The 19,039-nt window shown below is 36.1% G+C and overlaps 1 protein-coding gene across 3 annotated transcripts in view; it reads left to right on the top strand.

Moving 5' to 3' along the window:
- The window catches only part of utrn (utrophin), a 159,163-nt gene that overhangs the window by 8,253 nt on the left and 131,871 nt on the right, over nt 1-19,039 (top strand). For all 3 annotated transcript variants that reach the window (XM_056734046.1, XM_056734047.1, XM_056734045.1), the window contains exons 3-9: nt 10,328-10,389; nt 12,602-12,694; nt 12,997-13,074; nt 14,531-14,623; nt 14,704-14,876; nt 16,089-16,204; nt 16,541-16,704. In XM_056734046.1, the coding sequence (XP_056590024.1) occupies nt 10,328-10,389; nt 12,602-12,694; nt 12,997-13,074; nt 14,531-14,623; nt 14,704-14,876; nt 16,089-16,204; nt 16,541-16,704 (779 nt within the window). The remainder of the gene's footprint in view (nt 1-10,327; nt 10,390-12,601; nt 12,695-12,996; nt 13,075-14,530; nt 14,624-14,703; nt 14,877-16,088; nt 16,205-16,540; nt 16,705-19,039) is intronic.

Genomic DNA, 19,039 nt, shown 5'->3' with positions numbered 1-19,039 from the left:
ACATATATTAGATGTTTATCTTCAATAAACAGATAAACAGATATTAGATAAGTGTGACAGCGTGACACAGTTTTGTAGGGTAATAGTAAATAATGTACATTTTTTGCATATTCAATAAACTGTTTTACATCTTGATTTATTTTGAGTTCCCTCCGAAATCATCATAATGAATAGTTCACCCAAAAATGAAAATTCTGTCATTATTTACTCCCCCTCAGATTGTTCCAAACCTGTATACATGTCTTTGTTCTGTTAAACACACAGGAACATATCTGTAATCTCACCCCCCATTGACATTTACTAGTATTTCTCTTCCCCACTATGGCAGTAATTGTTGGATGACAATTTGACATTCTTCCAAATTCCTTCCTGTGTGTTCAGCAAATTGTTTTTGGGTGAACTATTCCTTTAAGTATGCGTTTTCTGGAAATTTGACTTCCATCCAGAATGCACAATTTATGTAAAGTATATGAACGGAAAGCTGGTGTTGGTCTTAAATGTGGGAAAAACTGAGTGAGTACAGACCCAGCTTTGCTGCATAGGACATTACTTTTAGATACACCATGAATAAGATTAGTCTGAATGTGTTCTGATTTAACTGTCAGCTAGTAAATCATACATTTCAAATGCAAAACACTTTGGATCTTATGGTGTGTTTGTCAATGTTTACTCTGTTATGGACTGACCGGTTTGTTTTGTACTCTGAAGACAGTGTTGGGAATAACATCTTGAGTCATGCTCTTAATGACAAGGCTTGGGTTTTAGACAGACGGACATTATAAATTTCAGCTGGACTTATCCATGGGACAGGGTGTGGACTGGTGCATGCTGGGAAACACTATGTGTCACATTATCCTGATGACACATACTACACCCCCCACACCCCCCACATCCCTCTATCCTGAGAGAGAGACAGAGAGTAACATTTTCTGTTACTGTAAAGCTTAACATATGTCGTTGGTTTTCTTTCACAAGCGTATGATTCACTTCAGAAGTGAAACAGAAGTGAGGAAAAATGTGAGGCGGGGCTTGATTTTGTCCTTTAGGAATTGATTGGATAGTTGGAAGGCTGGCCTTTGTTTGTTTCATTTTAATGGGATTGTAGGACTCTCGTGCCACTTGTGGTACTAACACTCCAGTCATTCATTCATAAGAAGTGAAAATGAAAGAGAAAATGTTTTCTCGCTGACGTTCACTTCCTGTTCCTTCTCCGTGTTGGTTCAGTTGTTAAGAGCCGGCAACAGAATCAACGGATAAACCACCGGCTGTGTCTTGTCACGCTTGTCATTCTGCCTATGTGTGTTGAAACAATTTCTAAGCTGTGTTACAGGGATGGTCCCTTACATCAGTTAATCATGATTAATCTATAGTTACCAGTTTTTGGTTTCATTTGTAGTCAGACCACAGTAACCATAAATTCGGTCTCACCACCACAATTACTACAGTATTTATGGTACATCTAGGGCTATACAAATAATTATACATCTGCCAAAAACACATCATAAAATATTATAATAAAAACAGTTATTTTTTCCAAGGGGTGTGAGGGTTTCCTTGGTAGCGGATATTTACACTGCCCATCCCAATGTGTAATGATTTACACACATAGAAACACACAGGGACAGTTGCGTGCAGTTTACAGATTCATGAAATTAAGAGAAAATATTTGGGGTTATGTCTCAAAACTTTGTAGGCTGCCTACCTAAACAATTTTTGGTGCCAGAAATGCCATGTAGACATTTTAGGCTCATAAGTTTATTACCTAGTGCCGCCACCGTATCAGATTTTCACTTCTCTATTATTGTGGCTAAAAGACAATATTACCATGAGCTGTTAAAATAATGCTAGTAGTCCAATTCACAATTGGTATTTAGTGTGTGTGTGTTTTTTTTTTTGGTCGATGAATCACACTCAAAATAAAGAGTGTGACTCTGAAAGGGGTGATTTGCAGGAAATACGTGTTTTTCTTTGTCTTTGTTCAGTTGTCAATAAGTTGCCCATGCATGTATTAGACACGTAGACACACCACGGCGAATCTACAGAATCGTAACACGATTTGACCGCCCCAATCTTAAAGCAAGTAAATCTCATTGTACTGTCGCCGGCGCAGCCTGATGTTCCCAATATGGTAAGAGACATAACATATTCGTGCAGTATTCGACAAATCACTACGCACTAGTGAACTGGCCAATCATAGCACACCTCGCTTTACAGAGCGATGAGCTTTGTAAAATATCAGCACGTTTCAGAGAGGCGGAGCAAAGAGGAGATACAAACATGCACGGTATGTGGAAAATACAGCGTTATTTAACCTTAAATCGTGTATTCATATTACATTACATCTAAAGCAAACAATAATATTCGTTTTGGCCGGGTCTACTGACCCCTTTAAGGCAAACTGTTGAATGGGTGCACAACCACCACCATATTAAAGTGTCAACCAAATGCTCACACAGAATTATTTAAATATTATCATGTGACATGTGTACTATCCTAAATACAATGTCACAGTTATTAATATCACATTTATTGGGATTACTGGTTTACTCAGCCCAAGCTGCCCAGTAACGCCATCCAGTTTGGCAGCTCTTATATGTTTCATTTATGCCATCTGGCAGGCACCTTTATTGAGGGCAACTTTCAGTGCATCAAGGGTATTGTTTTAAAGCATGCAGTCCAGGGGAACTGAATTTATGATAGAGAAATGTATTCAACTTTTAGTTGAGCTACAGAAACAAAATTCGCTAGGTGCTGCTTCATGCTGTACATGATGCCATATTCAGGTCTGGTCAAAAGTTTATGATACAAGACGCAAGTGTTTCTGGTGATATTTAAAATGGTTTAATATAATGGTGCATGTTTCGGTGTTTGAAGCTTGTAGACAATTGTATACTGTTATTGTGCCAACATGTTAATTTCTTTGATGAAAAGACTTCATGAAATGGGTGGCTTGGACCAAATATTGAATAAAAACAGCCAATGAGAATCCAGCATGGATAAAAATTCTTTGAATACTCTTTGAAGAGCTTCCCAGGTTGCGACCCCAAAGGAGCTCCTTGAAATATGCTAAAATATAACAGAGTTCATTTTTTGGATGCTTTAAAACACAACATAATTTGCACAGTAACAATTTTGCTATTCTATGGTGTTGATGGGTTTAGTATTATTCTAAAATGTAATCAAACATTTAAATAAACAACTGGTGTGTGTAGGGAGCTCACCAGGTTTAAAGAAGTATCCCTGTGACTGTATTTGTAGGAACTGGTGAGTTTGAAAGCGAACTATTAGAAGTGTGTAAAGAAAAAAGGAAGTAGGTCTTATTTTTAGATCAGTGGCATCGTGTGTGTGTGTTTGTTTGTTAATTTATCTCATTTGTCTGTCCTCTGAGGGTGTTTCTGTCACATGCAGTATGTCATTCTGACAGGATGTGAGCTGCGTGTGATTGACACTGCCTGCGTAAGATCAACTGGCCACAGATTTTCTCCCAGCATGCTTTGCATTCAGCAGCATCTCTCTTCTCAGACATCATTTGAACTTCCTGTATGTAGTTTTACTCTGTATCTCCCTTCATCCTCGCAAACTTCTCCTCTGTGGAGTGGATGTTATGATCATGAGTAAGTGGATGCAGTGGAGAAAGCGCAGCTTTTTTCGGAAACACAGGAAGAAGTTTTCTTTTCCTCAGTTAGGTAAGAGCTCGCTCTTACTTCCTGATTCACAAAATGTTTCTCTACGCTGCAAGTCTCTGGTGGAGCTGTATTTGAATGTGGTTTTCTCTCAATACATACATTAAGACATTTTAACTCAGATCAGGTTGTGTACTTTGTGTAGGCTTTTCATATGTGTTTGGGTGAATGACACTTGGCTTGTTGGATGTTTGAGCTTGTCTTTATCATATCAGCAGTTTTTGTGGCTTTGTTTAAATCTTATGATGTTTCATTGCCGTTATGTTTAGTACTTGTATGCATAGTTTTATCTTTTATCCAATGTTTTAACGTAAAGTGTGTTATTTAAATAGTTAAAAATATATCAAAATACTTTCCTGCCGGTTTAAAAGTAAACTTATAACAAGCCAAACCGTAAACAATGTGGTGTTTTCAAAACATTTGTTTGACAAAGCAATATGGTCTCAACCAATGGCATTTGCAGTTTTGAACAAGAATCTCTTTGACTGATCAATGGTAGATGGTAAAGGTGTTTTAATATGTTATTATTGTTTTTTGTCAAGGGTGGTAATGACGAATTCATTTAAAAAAAAATACGATTATTTTCCAGTTTCATAATTTCATTCCATCACATTGCATTTGGATGTCACGGTGACCTGCCATATGGTTGTCAGGGCGACCCGTGGAGCCGGTCATGCTCTTGCCCCTATGCATGCTGGGATGCTATTCCACAGAGACGTGTGTGTGTTTTATCAGTGGAGCACAACATACATGCCCACCTCTTTCTCTCTCTCTCTCTCTCTGTCTCGTTGTGTTTCTATAAATTGTTGAGAACGTTCGGCACAGAGGAGAGAGGAATGTGATTTTGGAGGGAGAATTTTTCTTCTTTTATCTGTTGCTTTATGACTCCATGGCTACACACAGTGTGAAACTCAGAGGTAGGCAGCTGTACGATTGCGTTTTTTACTACAAATCTGTGTGTGTTTGTGCACACCTGTATTTGTGTTTGTGCTGTGAAGTAGGCTAATGCTGAATTCAAACATATTGAAAATAGTGTTGTGTTGTTGTGAAAGTGTATGTAATTTACATTGCTGATGTGCAACTGTTAAGCATGATGCATGATGAGGTGTGTTTATATTGACCTGGAATTATGACCTGCATAAAACTTCATGAGGTCAGTACCACAGTGCATACCTAGACCTTTAATTTTACATATCATGGTCGAATGATGACCAGAGATGTTGTCTATGTAATCAGCTCACTAGATTTAGTTGTGACCTGAATGCAGCTTTCTCAGTGTTTTATAAATCTCTCAACAATTCTATATGAAATATAAATGTAAAATATGAATGTCTTTGTTTAGTTTACTGGAGTGCTGTCTGGTCAATTGCTTCATTATTCTCATATGTTTATTACATTTTACTAAACTTTTGGTCCACTCCCATACAACTGATTTCTCACATAGCTCTGCAACCGTATTGATGCTTATCACTCCAAACTCTTATTTCTTAAAAGGGATAGTTCACCTAAGTTTACCTGTGCTCCTATTGATATGATCCTGAGATTCTGATTGGTTTTGCAACTGAACGTTTACTAATGGATAAATGTGTGCTATTTGAGTATACATCTTGACACTTCAGTTCAATATATTGTGTGTTTGTGTTTTCTGAATGAGAACATGGTCAAATCTGGTCAAAATTGGTGTATTGTTCTGAGAGTGTGTTTATGGTTGTCAGAAAATGGTGAATTGTTCTCATGAATTGTGTAAAAAAACGGAAGAAACGGAATTTGTCAATTTTTTTTTACAGAATTTGATGTTGGATTTTGAATGTTTCATGTCAGGGTCTCAATCACATTTTAAAGATTTTTTTCATGATAATGTCTGCCTGATTGTAATTTACAACTTAATAATGGAATGAGCGATAAATGTCGAGAGAATTCTTTTTGAAAGTGTTACAATTCTACACTTTCAATTCTAAACTTTCAATAAACAAGCTAAAATAAATTAACATTGTATCAGCATGGAGCACAAACCATGTTTCTTGTGATATGTTTCTGAAATCATGTTATCAAGCAAGCATTTTTCTTTAACTTTATCTCTTGCTGTGTTGATTCAGACAAGCTCAGGCAGGAGTCCACAGTGGAAGCAGAAGAACCTTCTCAATTATAGGAGTTTTATGCATCATGGAATGTCCCATGTCAAAATATACCTCATATCACAGACATGCATGCCCACCTATCTGTGCGAAAGGCATTTCTCTGATGTCAGTGTTAGTGTCAGTGGTTGCTTATCTGGCCATGTCAAAAGACCAGCCTTAAAGGTCCTGTTGAACCCACAGTTTCTTTCAATCTTAAATTAATCTTGAGTACCTGAAGTAAAGTATTGGATACTTCGTATCTTCATATAGTATTTAGTTCCATCACATTTGTGAAGGATAGATACAGTTGTACGATTATTTCTGAAAACAAACGACTGGGGATGTACTGGGGGAGTAACTAAATCAGGATCACACAATTCATCATCGCATTATCCCTGCATAACTGTTGATTCACTGTAAGTTTGTGTGGTTTACAATATGCACGTATGCGCTGATTGCCAAAAAAAACACAGACATATGTGCAATTCCGTGAAAATGTCAACCTTACCACAAACAAATTTTTTACCAGCGGTTTTTACTATGTTAAGAGCACAGATTTTTATATTTGGTGGCTCAAAATATATTCCTCATAAATGGACACATGAAAATTAAAACAAAATAACTATTTTATTAAATTATAGTCTCCAGCATCTGGTCCAATTATGGTTTTTATTAAACAACAACAACAAAAAACACAAACAAACTTAGGTCCACATGCATTTTATTTTAATTCAATATGAATAATAGGCGGGTATCAGTCATCTTTTACCTGCATTAAGAATAAAGAATGTTTTAAATAGTGAAAACAACACCAGCTTTAGTTTGGTCTTTCATAAAAAAACTCAACAAAAAGTACAGATAAGAGTTCTGTTAAAGTACCGGATCGATAAGTTGTAAAAGATAAAAGTAGTTATACCGTTAAAACCTTAACGATACCCATCCCTAGTAATAGCACACCTCCTCAACAACCACAAAATTTAAAGGGATGGTTCACCCAAAAATGAAAATTCTGTCATAATGTACTCACGCTCAAATTGTGCCAAACGTTTGTAAATTTCTTTGTTTTGTTGAACACAAAAAATATATTTTATGAATGTAGGAAAGCAAACTGTTCTGGGGCTCCTGTGACGGGCAATATAATTTTTCCTACTTTAGTAGTCAATGCTGGCCAAGAACTGTTTGCTCACAAGCATTCTTCTAAATATCTTCCTCTGTGTTCATCAGAACAAGGAACTTTTTAGAAATTTGAAACAACTCGAGAGTTAGTGACCGTCCCTTTAAGGTAATAGTTATATGCCTTGTGACAATACTGCCGGATGAGCCAACGCTACTCCAGCGTTGGAGTATTGTTTTTTCCATTTCCAATATGTATTACAATATGTAATGTCAGTACGGCATAAGTAATGTAAAGAGATTGCTTCAAAATGAAGATGAATCTCTTATATATTTTGTATAACAGTAAAGAGTTACTTGCTAATTCCTAACAACCAGGGCAGTGAATGTCCCTCTAATACTAAGAAGATAAAAAATATAGTTGTTTAACTGAGCACTTTTAAAAATGGTGTTAAATTCAGTCATCTTTTACAGGCAATTATTTTACTGTAGTATTGCTAATATACACACATTTTTCCTTGCTTAAGGCACTATGGACAAAATAGTCCTATTACAAATCTACAGACCATCTTTTAGTTTGATTAGTTAAATCCCGGACGAACCCCCACCAGCAAAAATAACTTGACAAATGGCAAAAGACAAAATCAAACACAAAGCAACCAGGAACAAGCTCTCTAACACAAACAAAGCATCAGTCTTTTAAAGTCGGTAGAACAGGTGGAAATCATTCTCATGATGAGAATGATTATGTTACAAATGCCCCCTAGTTACAAATGAATCTTATTAAAAAAATGGGAATTATATCATGGATTCTGTATATTTCATTATTTTCCAGTTTTTATGCTTTCTTTCTTCTTTATTTATATGCTTTCTGTGGTTTCTGTACTTATATGAATTAACTGTTAAGCAGTTAAATTTTGAATAGCTATAATAAATGAATTTGAATTAAATTGAATAGTCACTATTCATTATGATAATTGGATGTTTATGCTGGTGTTTTGAAACATTTGCTCTCAGAAATGCTAAAAGACACCACATATTTGTTGGTGTGTATGTGGTGTAAGCCAGGTGTGTACTGTACATCAGAAGTGCATGCAGTCAGTTATGCAGTGTGTGTAATAGCTTAACATGATGGACAGTCTTATAACACACACAAGTGTTTTAAGGAAAGCAGGGCTGTATAGAGTCACTCCAGGAATGTCAGGGTTTAGATAAAAGGCAAGTGTTTGCTTGTGCATAATGTGAGGGGTTGTGCGTTTATCTCTGCACATTTCTGACGCATGCAAAATCCCATATTTAGTCACGCATTATTTTTATGTTCCGCTTAAAGTTTTATCCTAAAGGGGCAAAAGACATGCAGGGACGTAAATGCTTATAAGTATTTAGACTTAATAGTGTGAACTACCTTCTATTTTTTTTGCTTGTAAAGATCAACTTTTGTCATTGTCATGTTTACAATTGACTATAAATAAATGCCACATGCTATTTAATGGCATGGGCATTTACATATTACATGCCCTAGTAAATTGAAACAGTTTTGCATGAACATGGATTAAAGAAAAGATTTCACCAAGTGGGTGGTTTTTCAACCCCGTAATATGATGAATGTTTTGAAAGGGACCCCTTTCTTAAATGCAGATTCTTTTTTTATATAAAGAAGCATTAAAACCGTTTGACAAATATGAATTGTGATATTATAAACACAACATATTGTTTGTAGAAATTATACTGTAATAATCTTTGGTAGAATTTAGCAACTTTTTTTTTCCAAAAAATCCCGGGACCCCTTAGAACATTCTGGCTGCCCCCTGGGGGACCCCAGTTTGAAAACCTCTTACCCTCAATTTCTGCAGTTATTTTATGTTTTGCAACATAAAGGGTGTTTTTTTTTTTTTTTTTTTTAATCTTGACACAACTCTTACATAAAACTGTATTCTAAAGTAGGGGTTTTAATGATTCACAATTCAATACACATGTACCAAAGAATCCAGATATTTTGAAAGAAATTAAAAAATGAAACCTCAAATTACTTGAAATATTAATTCATTTACAAAACAATACCATTTTCAATTGCATTTTTTGGTGTGCATATGGCTCACTGTTTAATTGAAAACTTGCTATTACTGTAAAAAAAATCCTAAAACAGAACTTCTTAAAACATAGACAATGAATAAAGAAATAATTTAACAAAACAAAAAGTCTTTATGGGGTTAATACATATAAAACAACATAATACATATAAAATGCGTCGCAGCTTATATCAACACAAGAAACAGTGATGCTTTTGATAGCAGACATGGTGTGATACGTCTACGATGAGATTTTAAAGCTTTGACGTTGCATACATAATAAACACATTCTCACAGAACAATGGCGTAAACACTGTGATTGATTTCTTGTGTTGAATGTGTTTTTAGTGTAAAGGTGAGCAGTGACACGTGATGAAGAAAATAACTTCACTTCCTGTGTGTTTCTCACTCATGTGTTTACGTATTTTCCTTCATCTCTGTAGCTTGTAGCACATTCCTGACTTTATACCCCTTATCTACACTGTCTGCAAGACACACACACATTCACAAAAGAGCAGGTGACCCGGCAGAGGTCTGGTCTTAACCTTTGCTCTGGGGTTCATGCTGGTTTACACAGTGCTGGCTGGGGCAGCATTAGTTCTTTATGTTTTGTGTATGTGTGTATCTGTGTGTGTGAATCGCCTCTTACACAAATAGACTGGAACAGGGAAATAAGGACAACATGCACTCTGTGAGGCTTTGATTGACATTTTGGTCGCCTAATCTGTGAAATACAGTTTGGACTGCGCTATTTTACCTTTACTTTTCCATCTTGAACAATAAATCATAAATAATAATCATTATAACATTCTTATATTTCTTGAATCTCTTTCTTTTAAGACATAGCCAAAGTTTTCTCATGAAAAAATTAAGAAATTAAGATAATCTTACAAGTATACTGTGGAATATGGTCTATTACTGTTTCACTTGCTCGTGTTTCACTGTATACTATGTATAATGTGCTAAACAATGTATTCAGTAAGTTTGTAATCTATTTAAAACAAAGCCTTTTTTCTGATTGTGGGGTCAGATGTCTGGAATGATGTGGACGGTTTTCCATAGGTATCACATAAGATGCTCCCAATCGTAATGATACAGATAGGAAACAAGCATGGTTATTGAATTATACATGGATGACAAAGCTTAATAATATAAAATATCTTGCGAAATAGAAAGACTCATTCTGGCTCTCATTTCAATAGTTTGTGTTCAGATTTCGAAGTTCTTTTTTTTATGCTTTGTACTTATTCCAGCACGAACGTCTTCTGTTTTATTACGTGCTATAAAAGCAACTCTTTTATCTTATCTCCATCTTTCTCTCTCTCTCCTCTGTCCCACCTTCCAGATGAACATGATGCTGTACAGAAGAAAACTTTCACAAAGTGGATCAACGCGCAGTTTTCCAAGGTAAGCAAACATTCCCAGCAGAGCTCCTGCTGAACTTCAGAGCGGCTGTCTCTATAAAGCGTCTCTGACTGAGATCTGAAACCATAAACTCTCTGATCCAGAGCATGCACAAGATATTCTTGTGTTTCTTGTTTAAGCACAGAGACACTTTGCTTAAATGAAGTCACTAAAGTCACGCTAAAGGATGCTGTCAGACCTTACTGTCTTTATAAAATGATTACCACACAAAATTTGAAAGAAAACAAGCTTTGTTTGTTGAAAACAAAAAGACATGCCGGTGTGGAAGAAGAGGATGACACAAGAAAACACATATGATACAATATTCAGTATATGTAAATATTTATGTAAAATCAAACATAGCAATGACATGTTTATTTATAGCCATCGAATATTTGCACTTGAATATTCTCTCAACGTTCCTTGACATGTTTTCTAGACTCCAGGGGCCTCATTTATCAACAGTGCATACCCACAGATGTGTGCGTAGTGAGTGCGCACAGTTTCACTCAAAGTGTGGGATCTACTAACTTGTACTTAAAGTTGAATTGTGTGTGAAATGTAAGCACACCTCTGAGCATGCTCACGAAGAGAATCTAGTCGCAGAGCGGTGATACTACAAAAAGAAAGTGCCACAGTGTTTTTCCTGTGTCCTTTATTTGAAAATACTCGATTGGTAATTTCATAGTTCAAGTTTTGCAGCTAAATATCCAAAAAATACTAGGCCAGTGTTATATATATATTTTTCAGCTGAATACTTAAAATATCTCAAATATCTTACACTACTTGTAAATCGTTAGAAAATTTGCATTCTAAACAGTGACACGGGGCTGTCATTGCAGTCGCCTGTCAATGGCGTCATTACCCTTTGTCACCGCCTTAACTGACGTAGAAACTGCATGACAACAGTGTCGTGGACAAATGCAGTAGTAGTGTCTAGCGTCTACCAAGCCAGCATCTTGTTTTGAGCAGTATCTTATTTTGGGCCAACATTTATATGCAACATGTACTATATAAAACTTTGTTACTTTATTTTACTCCATAAAAATTATTTGATGTCTGATTGATGGCCATCAGCGGTGGAGTTGAAGACAACAGATCCCATCATTTCACACTCCTTCACAGCGTCATCAAGCTCCGGCATTGTTTTTGTTTTGATCGTGCGCCCTCTAGGTTTTTACAAACTGTAGCTTTAAAAGACATATGGGAAATCATTTGAAATGTAGTCATAGTGTCATGGCTGATCTCGCTTTGCTGAATGATTTGGTAAACCTTCTTTTATTGAAAGTACAATGTGAAGACACACTTAATGGAACAATATACGAAAAATTAATAAAAAGCATTCAAGCAAATCGATAATATCGCATTACCAAATCATAATAAGATCACCAAAGAAACTTGCAAATTCAGTTTTTTTTCTAAACATTTTAATTTATGTAAAATAAATCTCCTATAAATAATTATGAAACTATTAGTAAAATACAAAATGACCAAACCATGCATTGCTCAAAGATTACATTTTCAAAGACTGCGGTGATCTGTTTAGTGAGAGCACAGCTTACATTCACGTGATCAATAAAGGGAGGTTTCCTCACCGTAAATGGTACATTGGGGACGTTTATCATATGCAAATGACCATGAGCGTGTAGCGTTATCAACAGGGACGTTTGATAAATTCAGAGTTGTTTTGTACTTAGACACATTCTAAACTTCATTCGTAGAACAAAATATTGAACCTTTTCTGTGCACGTTTGACAAATGAGGCCTCAGGTTTTTGGAGCTAAATGTAGCAGGGTTTGGTTTCCGGCAGTCATGTTTAAGTAATGTGTGCGGTGTCTGAGGTCATCTCGCTTTAATTACGTCATTCACTCACATTAATTTTAATAAGGGCAATCGGTTTGCATGTAGAAAAAGAGGACACACACACATACACAAACACACACACAAACATTCAGTAACCATACTGTTAGTATAAAAACCCTCGTTAACCAGTTGTAACAGATATAGCTGTCTAAGCCATTCATTGAGAAGCATAATTGTGACACTGAAGCACTACTACAACATTGCTCAATCAATAGCCTTGGTTTGGGGCAGGGCTACCTGTTTAACAACCAACGAAAGACAAGGACAGTATTTATGGAAACTGTTTTGAAACCAGGTTATGTTACCAGTTCAGAATTTATTTAAGTTTGTGTTTTGTGTGTATTTGTTTCAGACAGGGAAGGCGCCCATCAAAGACATGTTCTCTGACCTGAGAGATGGCAGGAAACTGCTGGATCTCCTGGAAGGACTCACCGGATCTACACTGGTGTGTGTTTATATGGGAGAAGATCAGGTTGTTTATGCTGTGTGTGTGTGTGTGTGTGCGCGTGTATGTGTGTGTGTTTGATGGTTTGGAGGTTCTGAATGGCTGGTTAGTGTAATGTGTCTCAAATATACATTTATATTTAGCCTCATCCAAACACACACACACACACACAGCTGCAGGCTTCACCTTCAACTCTCCTCTTCATCTACAAACCACTGGCACACTTATCACAATAACGTCACCGTGTGATCAAAGCACAATGACAGAAAGTCTCTCTCTATCTCGCTCTCTCTGTCTCTCAGACCAAAGAGCGTGGATCTACTAGAGTTCACTCCCTCAACAACGTCAACAAAGTCCTGCAAGTGCTTCACCAGAATAGAGTGAGTCTCTTTCTTTCTTCTCTCCGTGTCCTTGCTGCTGGTAGATACTCTGGGCTTCATCTGTGGCTGAAATTATTTTTATTCCTCGTCTCGAATTGTCTGACAGACGCCGCCCAAGGAAGGGACAGCAAGGACGGCTAATTAAAATGCTTAATGGTTCATGGGTCTTTTAGCCACATTAGCGTTCTGGGGTGATTTTGACATGTCCTCTGTTTTTGCGCTCCCATGGTTCAGGGCCATACACATAAACAATGTGATGATACACTAAAAGCACTATTACTTTTATTTCTTTGTTTTAATTTAATTTGCCTATAAGTATTTAAAAATAGAAGCTGTCACAGTAAATATAAAGGTTGAGAGATAATGTTAAGCTACTTAAAACCATTTGTTTTAATGTGCCACAAAATCTCGCCGCATGTGTTTGCATGACGTTTCGTAACACTTGGTCAAGACGTGTTTGGGTTCTTCAGTAACCGTTCATTTAAACTCACCCATAGCTTTACTTTAACATTACACACATTATATTCAGGCTTTGTTCACTCTCTAAGCAAGCACGTCGCATTTTAAAAACCGACTATTGAGTGATAAGTGCAGGTTTGGATCATCAACACCCGTTAATCCAGTGGAATTAGTCGTCTTTGAGATGGGCATGTTAACACAGATTCAGACATCACAGGATGGTGGTATAATCCTCTGTAGGTGCTTGAGCTTTTCGATAGGCCAATAATAGCAAGTTAGTTAATGACCAACATCAAATTCAAGTACTGTGTTTATTAATAGTATTAACTATTCCCAGAGATACAACAATGCATTACTCTAGTAATGTGACATAATTTTGAAACATTATATTTAGTTGGATTTAGGTCAGGGCTAAAGTTTATTCATTTGGTTTATTCTATTAGAATTTGATTTGATTGTTTGTGCTCCTGGTATCGAACCAAATGGTGTCATCACTCTCCTCTTTTAAATCAAAACTTAGTACGGGTCTTTAATGTTTTATTCTATTTTCTATCTTTTTATTTATTTTCGTTCTTTTTTTCTATTATATATTCTTATTGCTTGTTATAGATTATGTTTTTTTTTTGACCCTTCTGATCTGTACAACACTTTGGTCAACCTTTGGTTGTTTTTAAATGTTCTTTATAAATAAATGATGAAATGAAATATAAACTCTGCATTATTACATGTAATAAACCATTAACTAAACCTTAATACTAACCCTAAATAATTATTTTAGTGAAGTTTTATTCATTATTTATGAAGTTTTATACATCGAATGAAGCATTATTTAAAAGTAAGAGAAAATAATTACCTTTTAATTAAAATATTATCAAACATACATTTGCTTTTTTAAACCAATAGAGACCCTTTTTATTTTAAAAACCATGCTTTATTTTGTGTGTTTTGTTGCACTGAAAATACTTTTGTTTCTAAGCTTTCTTCTCTTGTCCTGTAGGTTGATTTGGTGAATATCGGAGGAACTGATATTGTTGACGGGAATCATAAACTCACTCTGGGACTCATCTGGAGTATTATACTGCACTGGCAGGTCAGAAAACAACCTTGGTGTTCATAATAACACTGTACTTCTTCACCTGCAAACCTTCGTCAAAGACTGTGTGTGTGTAGGTTAAAGATGTTATGAAGGATGTGATGTCCAGTCTCCAGCAGACCAACAGCGAGAAGATTTTGTTGAGCTGGGTGAGAAACTGCACCCGTGACTATGACAGCGTCAACGTGCTCAACTTCACCACCAGCTGGGCAGACGGCCTGGCGTTCAGCGCCATCCTGCACCACTTCAGGTGAGACACACACATATGCCCTCATGGTTAAACAGCTGTCAGTGCTTGACACGGTCAAGAGAGTTTGTGTTTATAAGCTGTTCGGGCTGTTTGAGTTGAATTTGTCAGACATGAGCCCGTAGGAATCAAAAACACGCACCATCCCCTGTAGCATTTGGTAAAGCTCCAAGAAACATAAGAATAGGATAAACATAGGATAAACTTGAAGGCTGGCCCAGACTGAACTCGCTGTCTGACATACCTATCAATCTTGGCATATTTTTGGATGATTTTACTATAAGATTAGAACTTTATTGAGCAAAATACAAAATATACCCAAGTGTGAACTGTATATACAGTGTGTATATATATATATATATATATATATATATATATATATATATATATATATTTATATATATATAATAAAGTCAATACAAAGTCAGGGCATTACCAGCGTTATGGATGTGACAAGAACGCTCAGAGAATGTATTTGTTACCAATATACTGAATCATATGTTTATATTTTACTAAACCCTTGTAGATAGAGTTTGAACATCAGAAAAATATCAGTCTATGCAGAAGTTTTCTAATTAAAAAAGGAAATAAACAAGCGTTATGGATGTGACAAAAAATGGATACGTTTTTTGGAGACAACAAACTAAGGATTTTTTTTATTAAAATGCACAAACCTTAAGCAATAACACCCAACAAATGGAGAAGAGAAGCCTCTTCATAGAACATAAAGCGGTTACTTGATTTAAATGTTCATGTCCCTATTAATGAGGAATATGTACTGTTATGGATGTGACAATCCTGAAAATGGCATTTAACTGACTATGTAAAATCATGCGCTTAAAATAAAACAAATGCTTTAAAAACTGGAAGAGAGACCCCACATGGGTATTGAAAACACCAAAAGTTAATCACTGTGGTGTTAGTATAGTTTGAACCATTTGTAAAAACTTGATTTTTGTCATAGTAAGGTTGCCTTTTTTCACGGAATTTCCCGTCTTTATATTCTTTTGTAATCTGTCTATGAGGCTGACGTTCCATAACGATTTTATCATCCAAATCGATTCTGTCCGCTGGTCTGCTATGCAAATATTTCTTTACACTTCATTGCATTTTTTTGTTGTTGCTGGAAATCACAGACTGTCTGGTAATGTTCTGACTCTTTGTTTGATTAGATTCTTAATACTTATTTTCTATATGAATCTGTTGTATTTCCAGGCCTCATGGGTTCAGCTGGGAGGACGTCATTTGTCTAACCCCAGTGGAGAGATTGGAGCACGCTTTCAGATTTGCCAAAGATCAGTTCAGCATTGAGAGGCTACTGGACCCTGAAGGTAAAGAACCATTATGACAGCAGAACCTCTTAGATGTTAAACAACAGGCAGTCCCAGAGCCTTCAGAGACCTGAAAAGGGTCAACTGTGGTTTCCAGTTGACAAGTTCCTGCTTACGCCCGAAGCAGGAAATCTGAGTGAAATCTATGAAACAATGTTGGTCAACAAACCAGGACCCAAAGCCCGGTGACTAATCATCTAGACTTGATTGGATTACATGGATTTTCCTGAACACAAGTTCTCATGAGCCAGAACTAATCAGAGGGGCCACATAAAGCCCACTTCATAACTACGCAAACCCATGTGCACTCTCTCTCTCTCTCTCTCTCTCTCTCAGATGTGGCGGTGCAGTTGCCAGATAAGAAGTCTATCATCATGTATGTGACCTCACTGTTCGCTGTCTTTCCCAATGACATCACAATGGATGACATCAGAGAGGTGGAGACACTGCCCAGGCGTTATAAGGTGGAGCCAGAAGAGGGACACGCTCGGAGCGCACTGGTAATGCACACTAAAACTGTATTCAAGATATAAAATTGCAAGTAACTTTACATCCTTAACCTTCTCTGTTTACTGATGTCAAATAATGACAAACGAACATTTTAATGAAATCATACAGACACCTCAAAGTATAAATCTTTATTAACAGCTTATCTTTGAGAATCAGGATAAATTACCAAGATTGCAAGCTTCATCTGTAAAATGTCTGCTAGAGATCTGGAAAACATCTGCTGTGTAAAAACATCTGCTAAACATCTTTAAAAGTGCTCTTTAACATATATTATAAATCATAAACATCTTACAGACATCTCAGAGACGTATTGCAGATGAGCAAAGAATAAAACAAATGTCTTGCTGATGTAAATGCAGACATCGAATAGACGTCGCCTAGAGGTATTTGTGCTATCAGAGTAAGGAGACCGTTTTCAACACTGTAGTTTGTACTGATAATACATAATAATTGATTTGTAGTTATTTTAACCAATAAATTATGCATTTCAGATTTAAAAAGGTAAAAATAGATTATACAGTATTGATATATTTGATTTTTTTTTTTTTAAAGGGATCGAAACTTCATATAGTTCCCGTAGTGATACTGGTGAAATATGGCGTAGCTCTCAACCAATCAGATTCGAGTACCAGAATAATTTGTAAATATGGCTGACAATGGATATAAATTAAATTAAGAGTGGTTTGAAATTCCAAATGTTTAACTTGTATTGTAATATTGTAATATTACAATATTTATATTTTTAGACATGTATGTTACACATTTGATTTTACATTAGTACATGTATAACCAGTGATATGCACAGTGGGTAGATGTGCATATAAGTATTAGTGGTGGTGGTTTTTCTTTTTTAAATATAAAAGAGTTTGATCAGTTTAGATATTTATCGCATTTTAAAGCCATGAATTAAGCATGGAGCAGAATTATGTTTACTCTTTTGGTTCAGCCCTCCACTACAGTACCATTTCTCATGTGGCTCGTTGGCATTAATTGCACACCCCTGAATTAGAGGAATCTTTGAAAATGTCAAGAATAAAAACTGATGTATTCCTTAAATTATTTTGACAATGTGTCTCATGACGGTGTGCAAATGTTTTGCAATTTTTTTCAATATAAAGGGATTTATAAAACAGGGTGTCAAATTTCAGTTTCGAAAAAAAAAAAGATTTAATTAAATATGCAAATAATATGCAGCCCTTAACAAGGATTCGAAAACTTGATGTTGCCCTCGAGGTAAAAAGTTTGTCCACCCCTGCACTAGCCAAACACAAAATGGAAGTTAACTGGTGGTCAGGCATGCACATGCGGTCTACAATAGGTGTTTGAAAAACATATAACTATTTTTGACACATATTTTATGTAATTGCAGCATCTGTCTTCACTATTTCTGCAAAATACTCGTTTTAGTTCCAGTCTTTATGTATGCCTTACTTCTGAAACGCTTTGAATGGTTAAGCTGACTCTGTCTATTGTGATTGTGGTCAGAGCACTTGGAAGAGAGAGTTGCGTCAAGTTTACTCCAATGGATCAGTTTTTTCACTGCAATGGTACATGGAGGCTCTCAATAGTTCCCGGAAGTTACTAATAACGCATGGAGCTGCAGCAAAACCGATTGTGACAAAACTTTAACCCATTTAAAGACGAAAGTCATTTATTGAAAAAAAAAATGGAAAAAAGCATTTATTGTAAAAACACAACTTCCTGGAACCATCTGAAGGCTTCATGAATCATGTGACTCATCAAAAATTGGAACTTCCATGGTTGCGACTCTCTCAACGGCTCTTATTGCGGTCGCCCGCGTAGTGTGTCAACAATGTCCCGCCTTACCATATCCGTGAGCTGCCGCTTCTCAGTCTGCTTAATTGGTCACTTGATTAGAGTGAATCAACAATGTCCCACCTCACCATAACTGGGAGCTTTAGCTCTTGGGTATTAACATCAACAATGGAGTCAGTTTCATCTCTCTTAGTCATATATCTTATCTTAGTCCGTGTACATCAATGAATCAGGTCTTACCCACTTCCAGTGGCAAATACTTTGTCCTGATTTTAAACGGTCTATTATTCTATCATCTATAACCACAGTTTAAAAAAGATGTTTGTTTATGTTTTACTTGGAAATTTGAGCATGTGCTGTTTCCGAAGTTAAATCATTCAAATGGTGCTTAAGTGACCGAATGTTTTTAGGGGCCTTTGTTTTTTTATTAAACAAAGAGGCTTATTCTGCTCAATGTTAAAACTGCAGAAAACTTGTTTAACGTAACACAGATGTGAGTGTTTTAAACTTAAATCAAATTGAGCTATATTAAAAGAGAGTTGTTCTTGT

The sequence above is a fragment of the Triplophysa dalaica genome, chromosome 20, assembly GCF_015846415.1.
Source record: "Triplophysa dalaica isolate WHDGS20190420 chromosome 20, ASM1584641v1, whole genome shotgun sequence".
NCBI lineage: Eukaryota > Metazoa > Chordata > Actinopteri > Cypriniformes > Nemacheilidae > Triplophysa > Triplophysa dalaica.
Note: the sequence above shows the minus strand (reverse complement) of the source record. Positions and strands in the feature narration are given on the sequence as shown.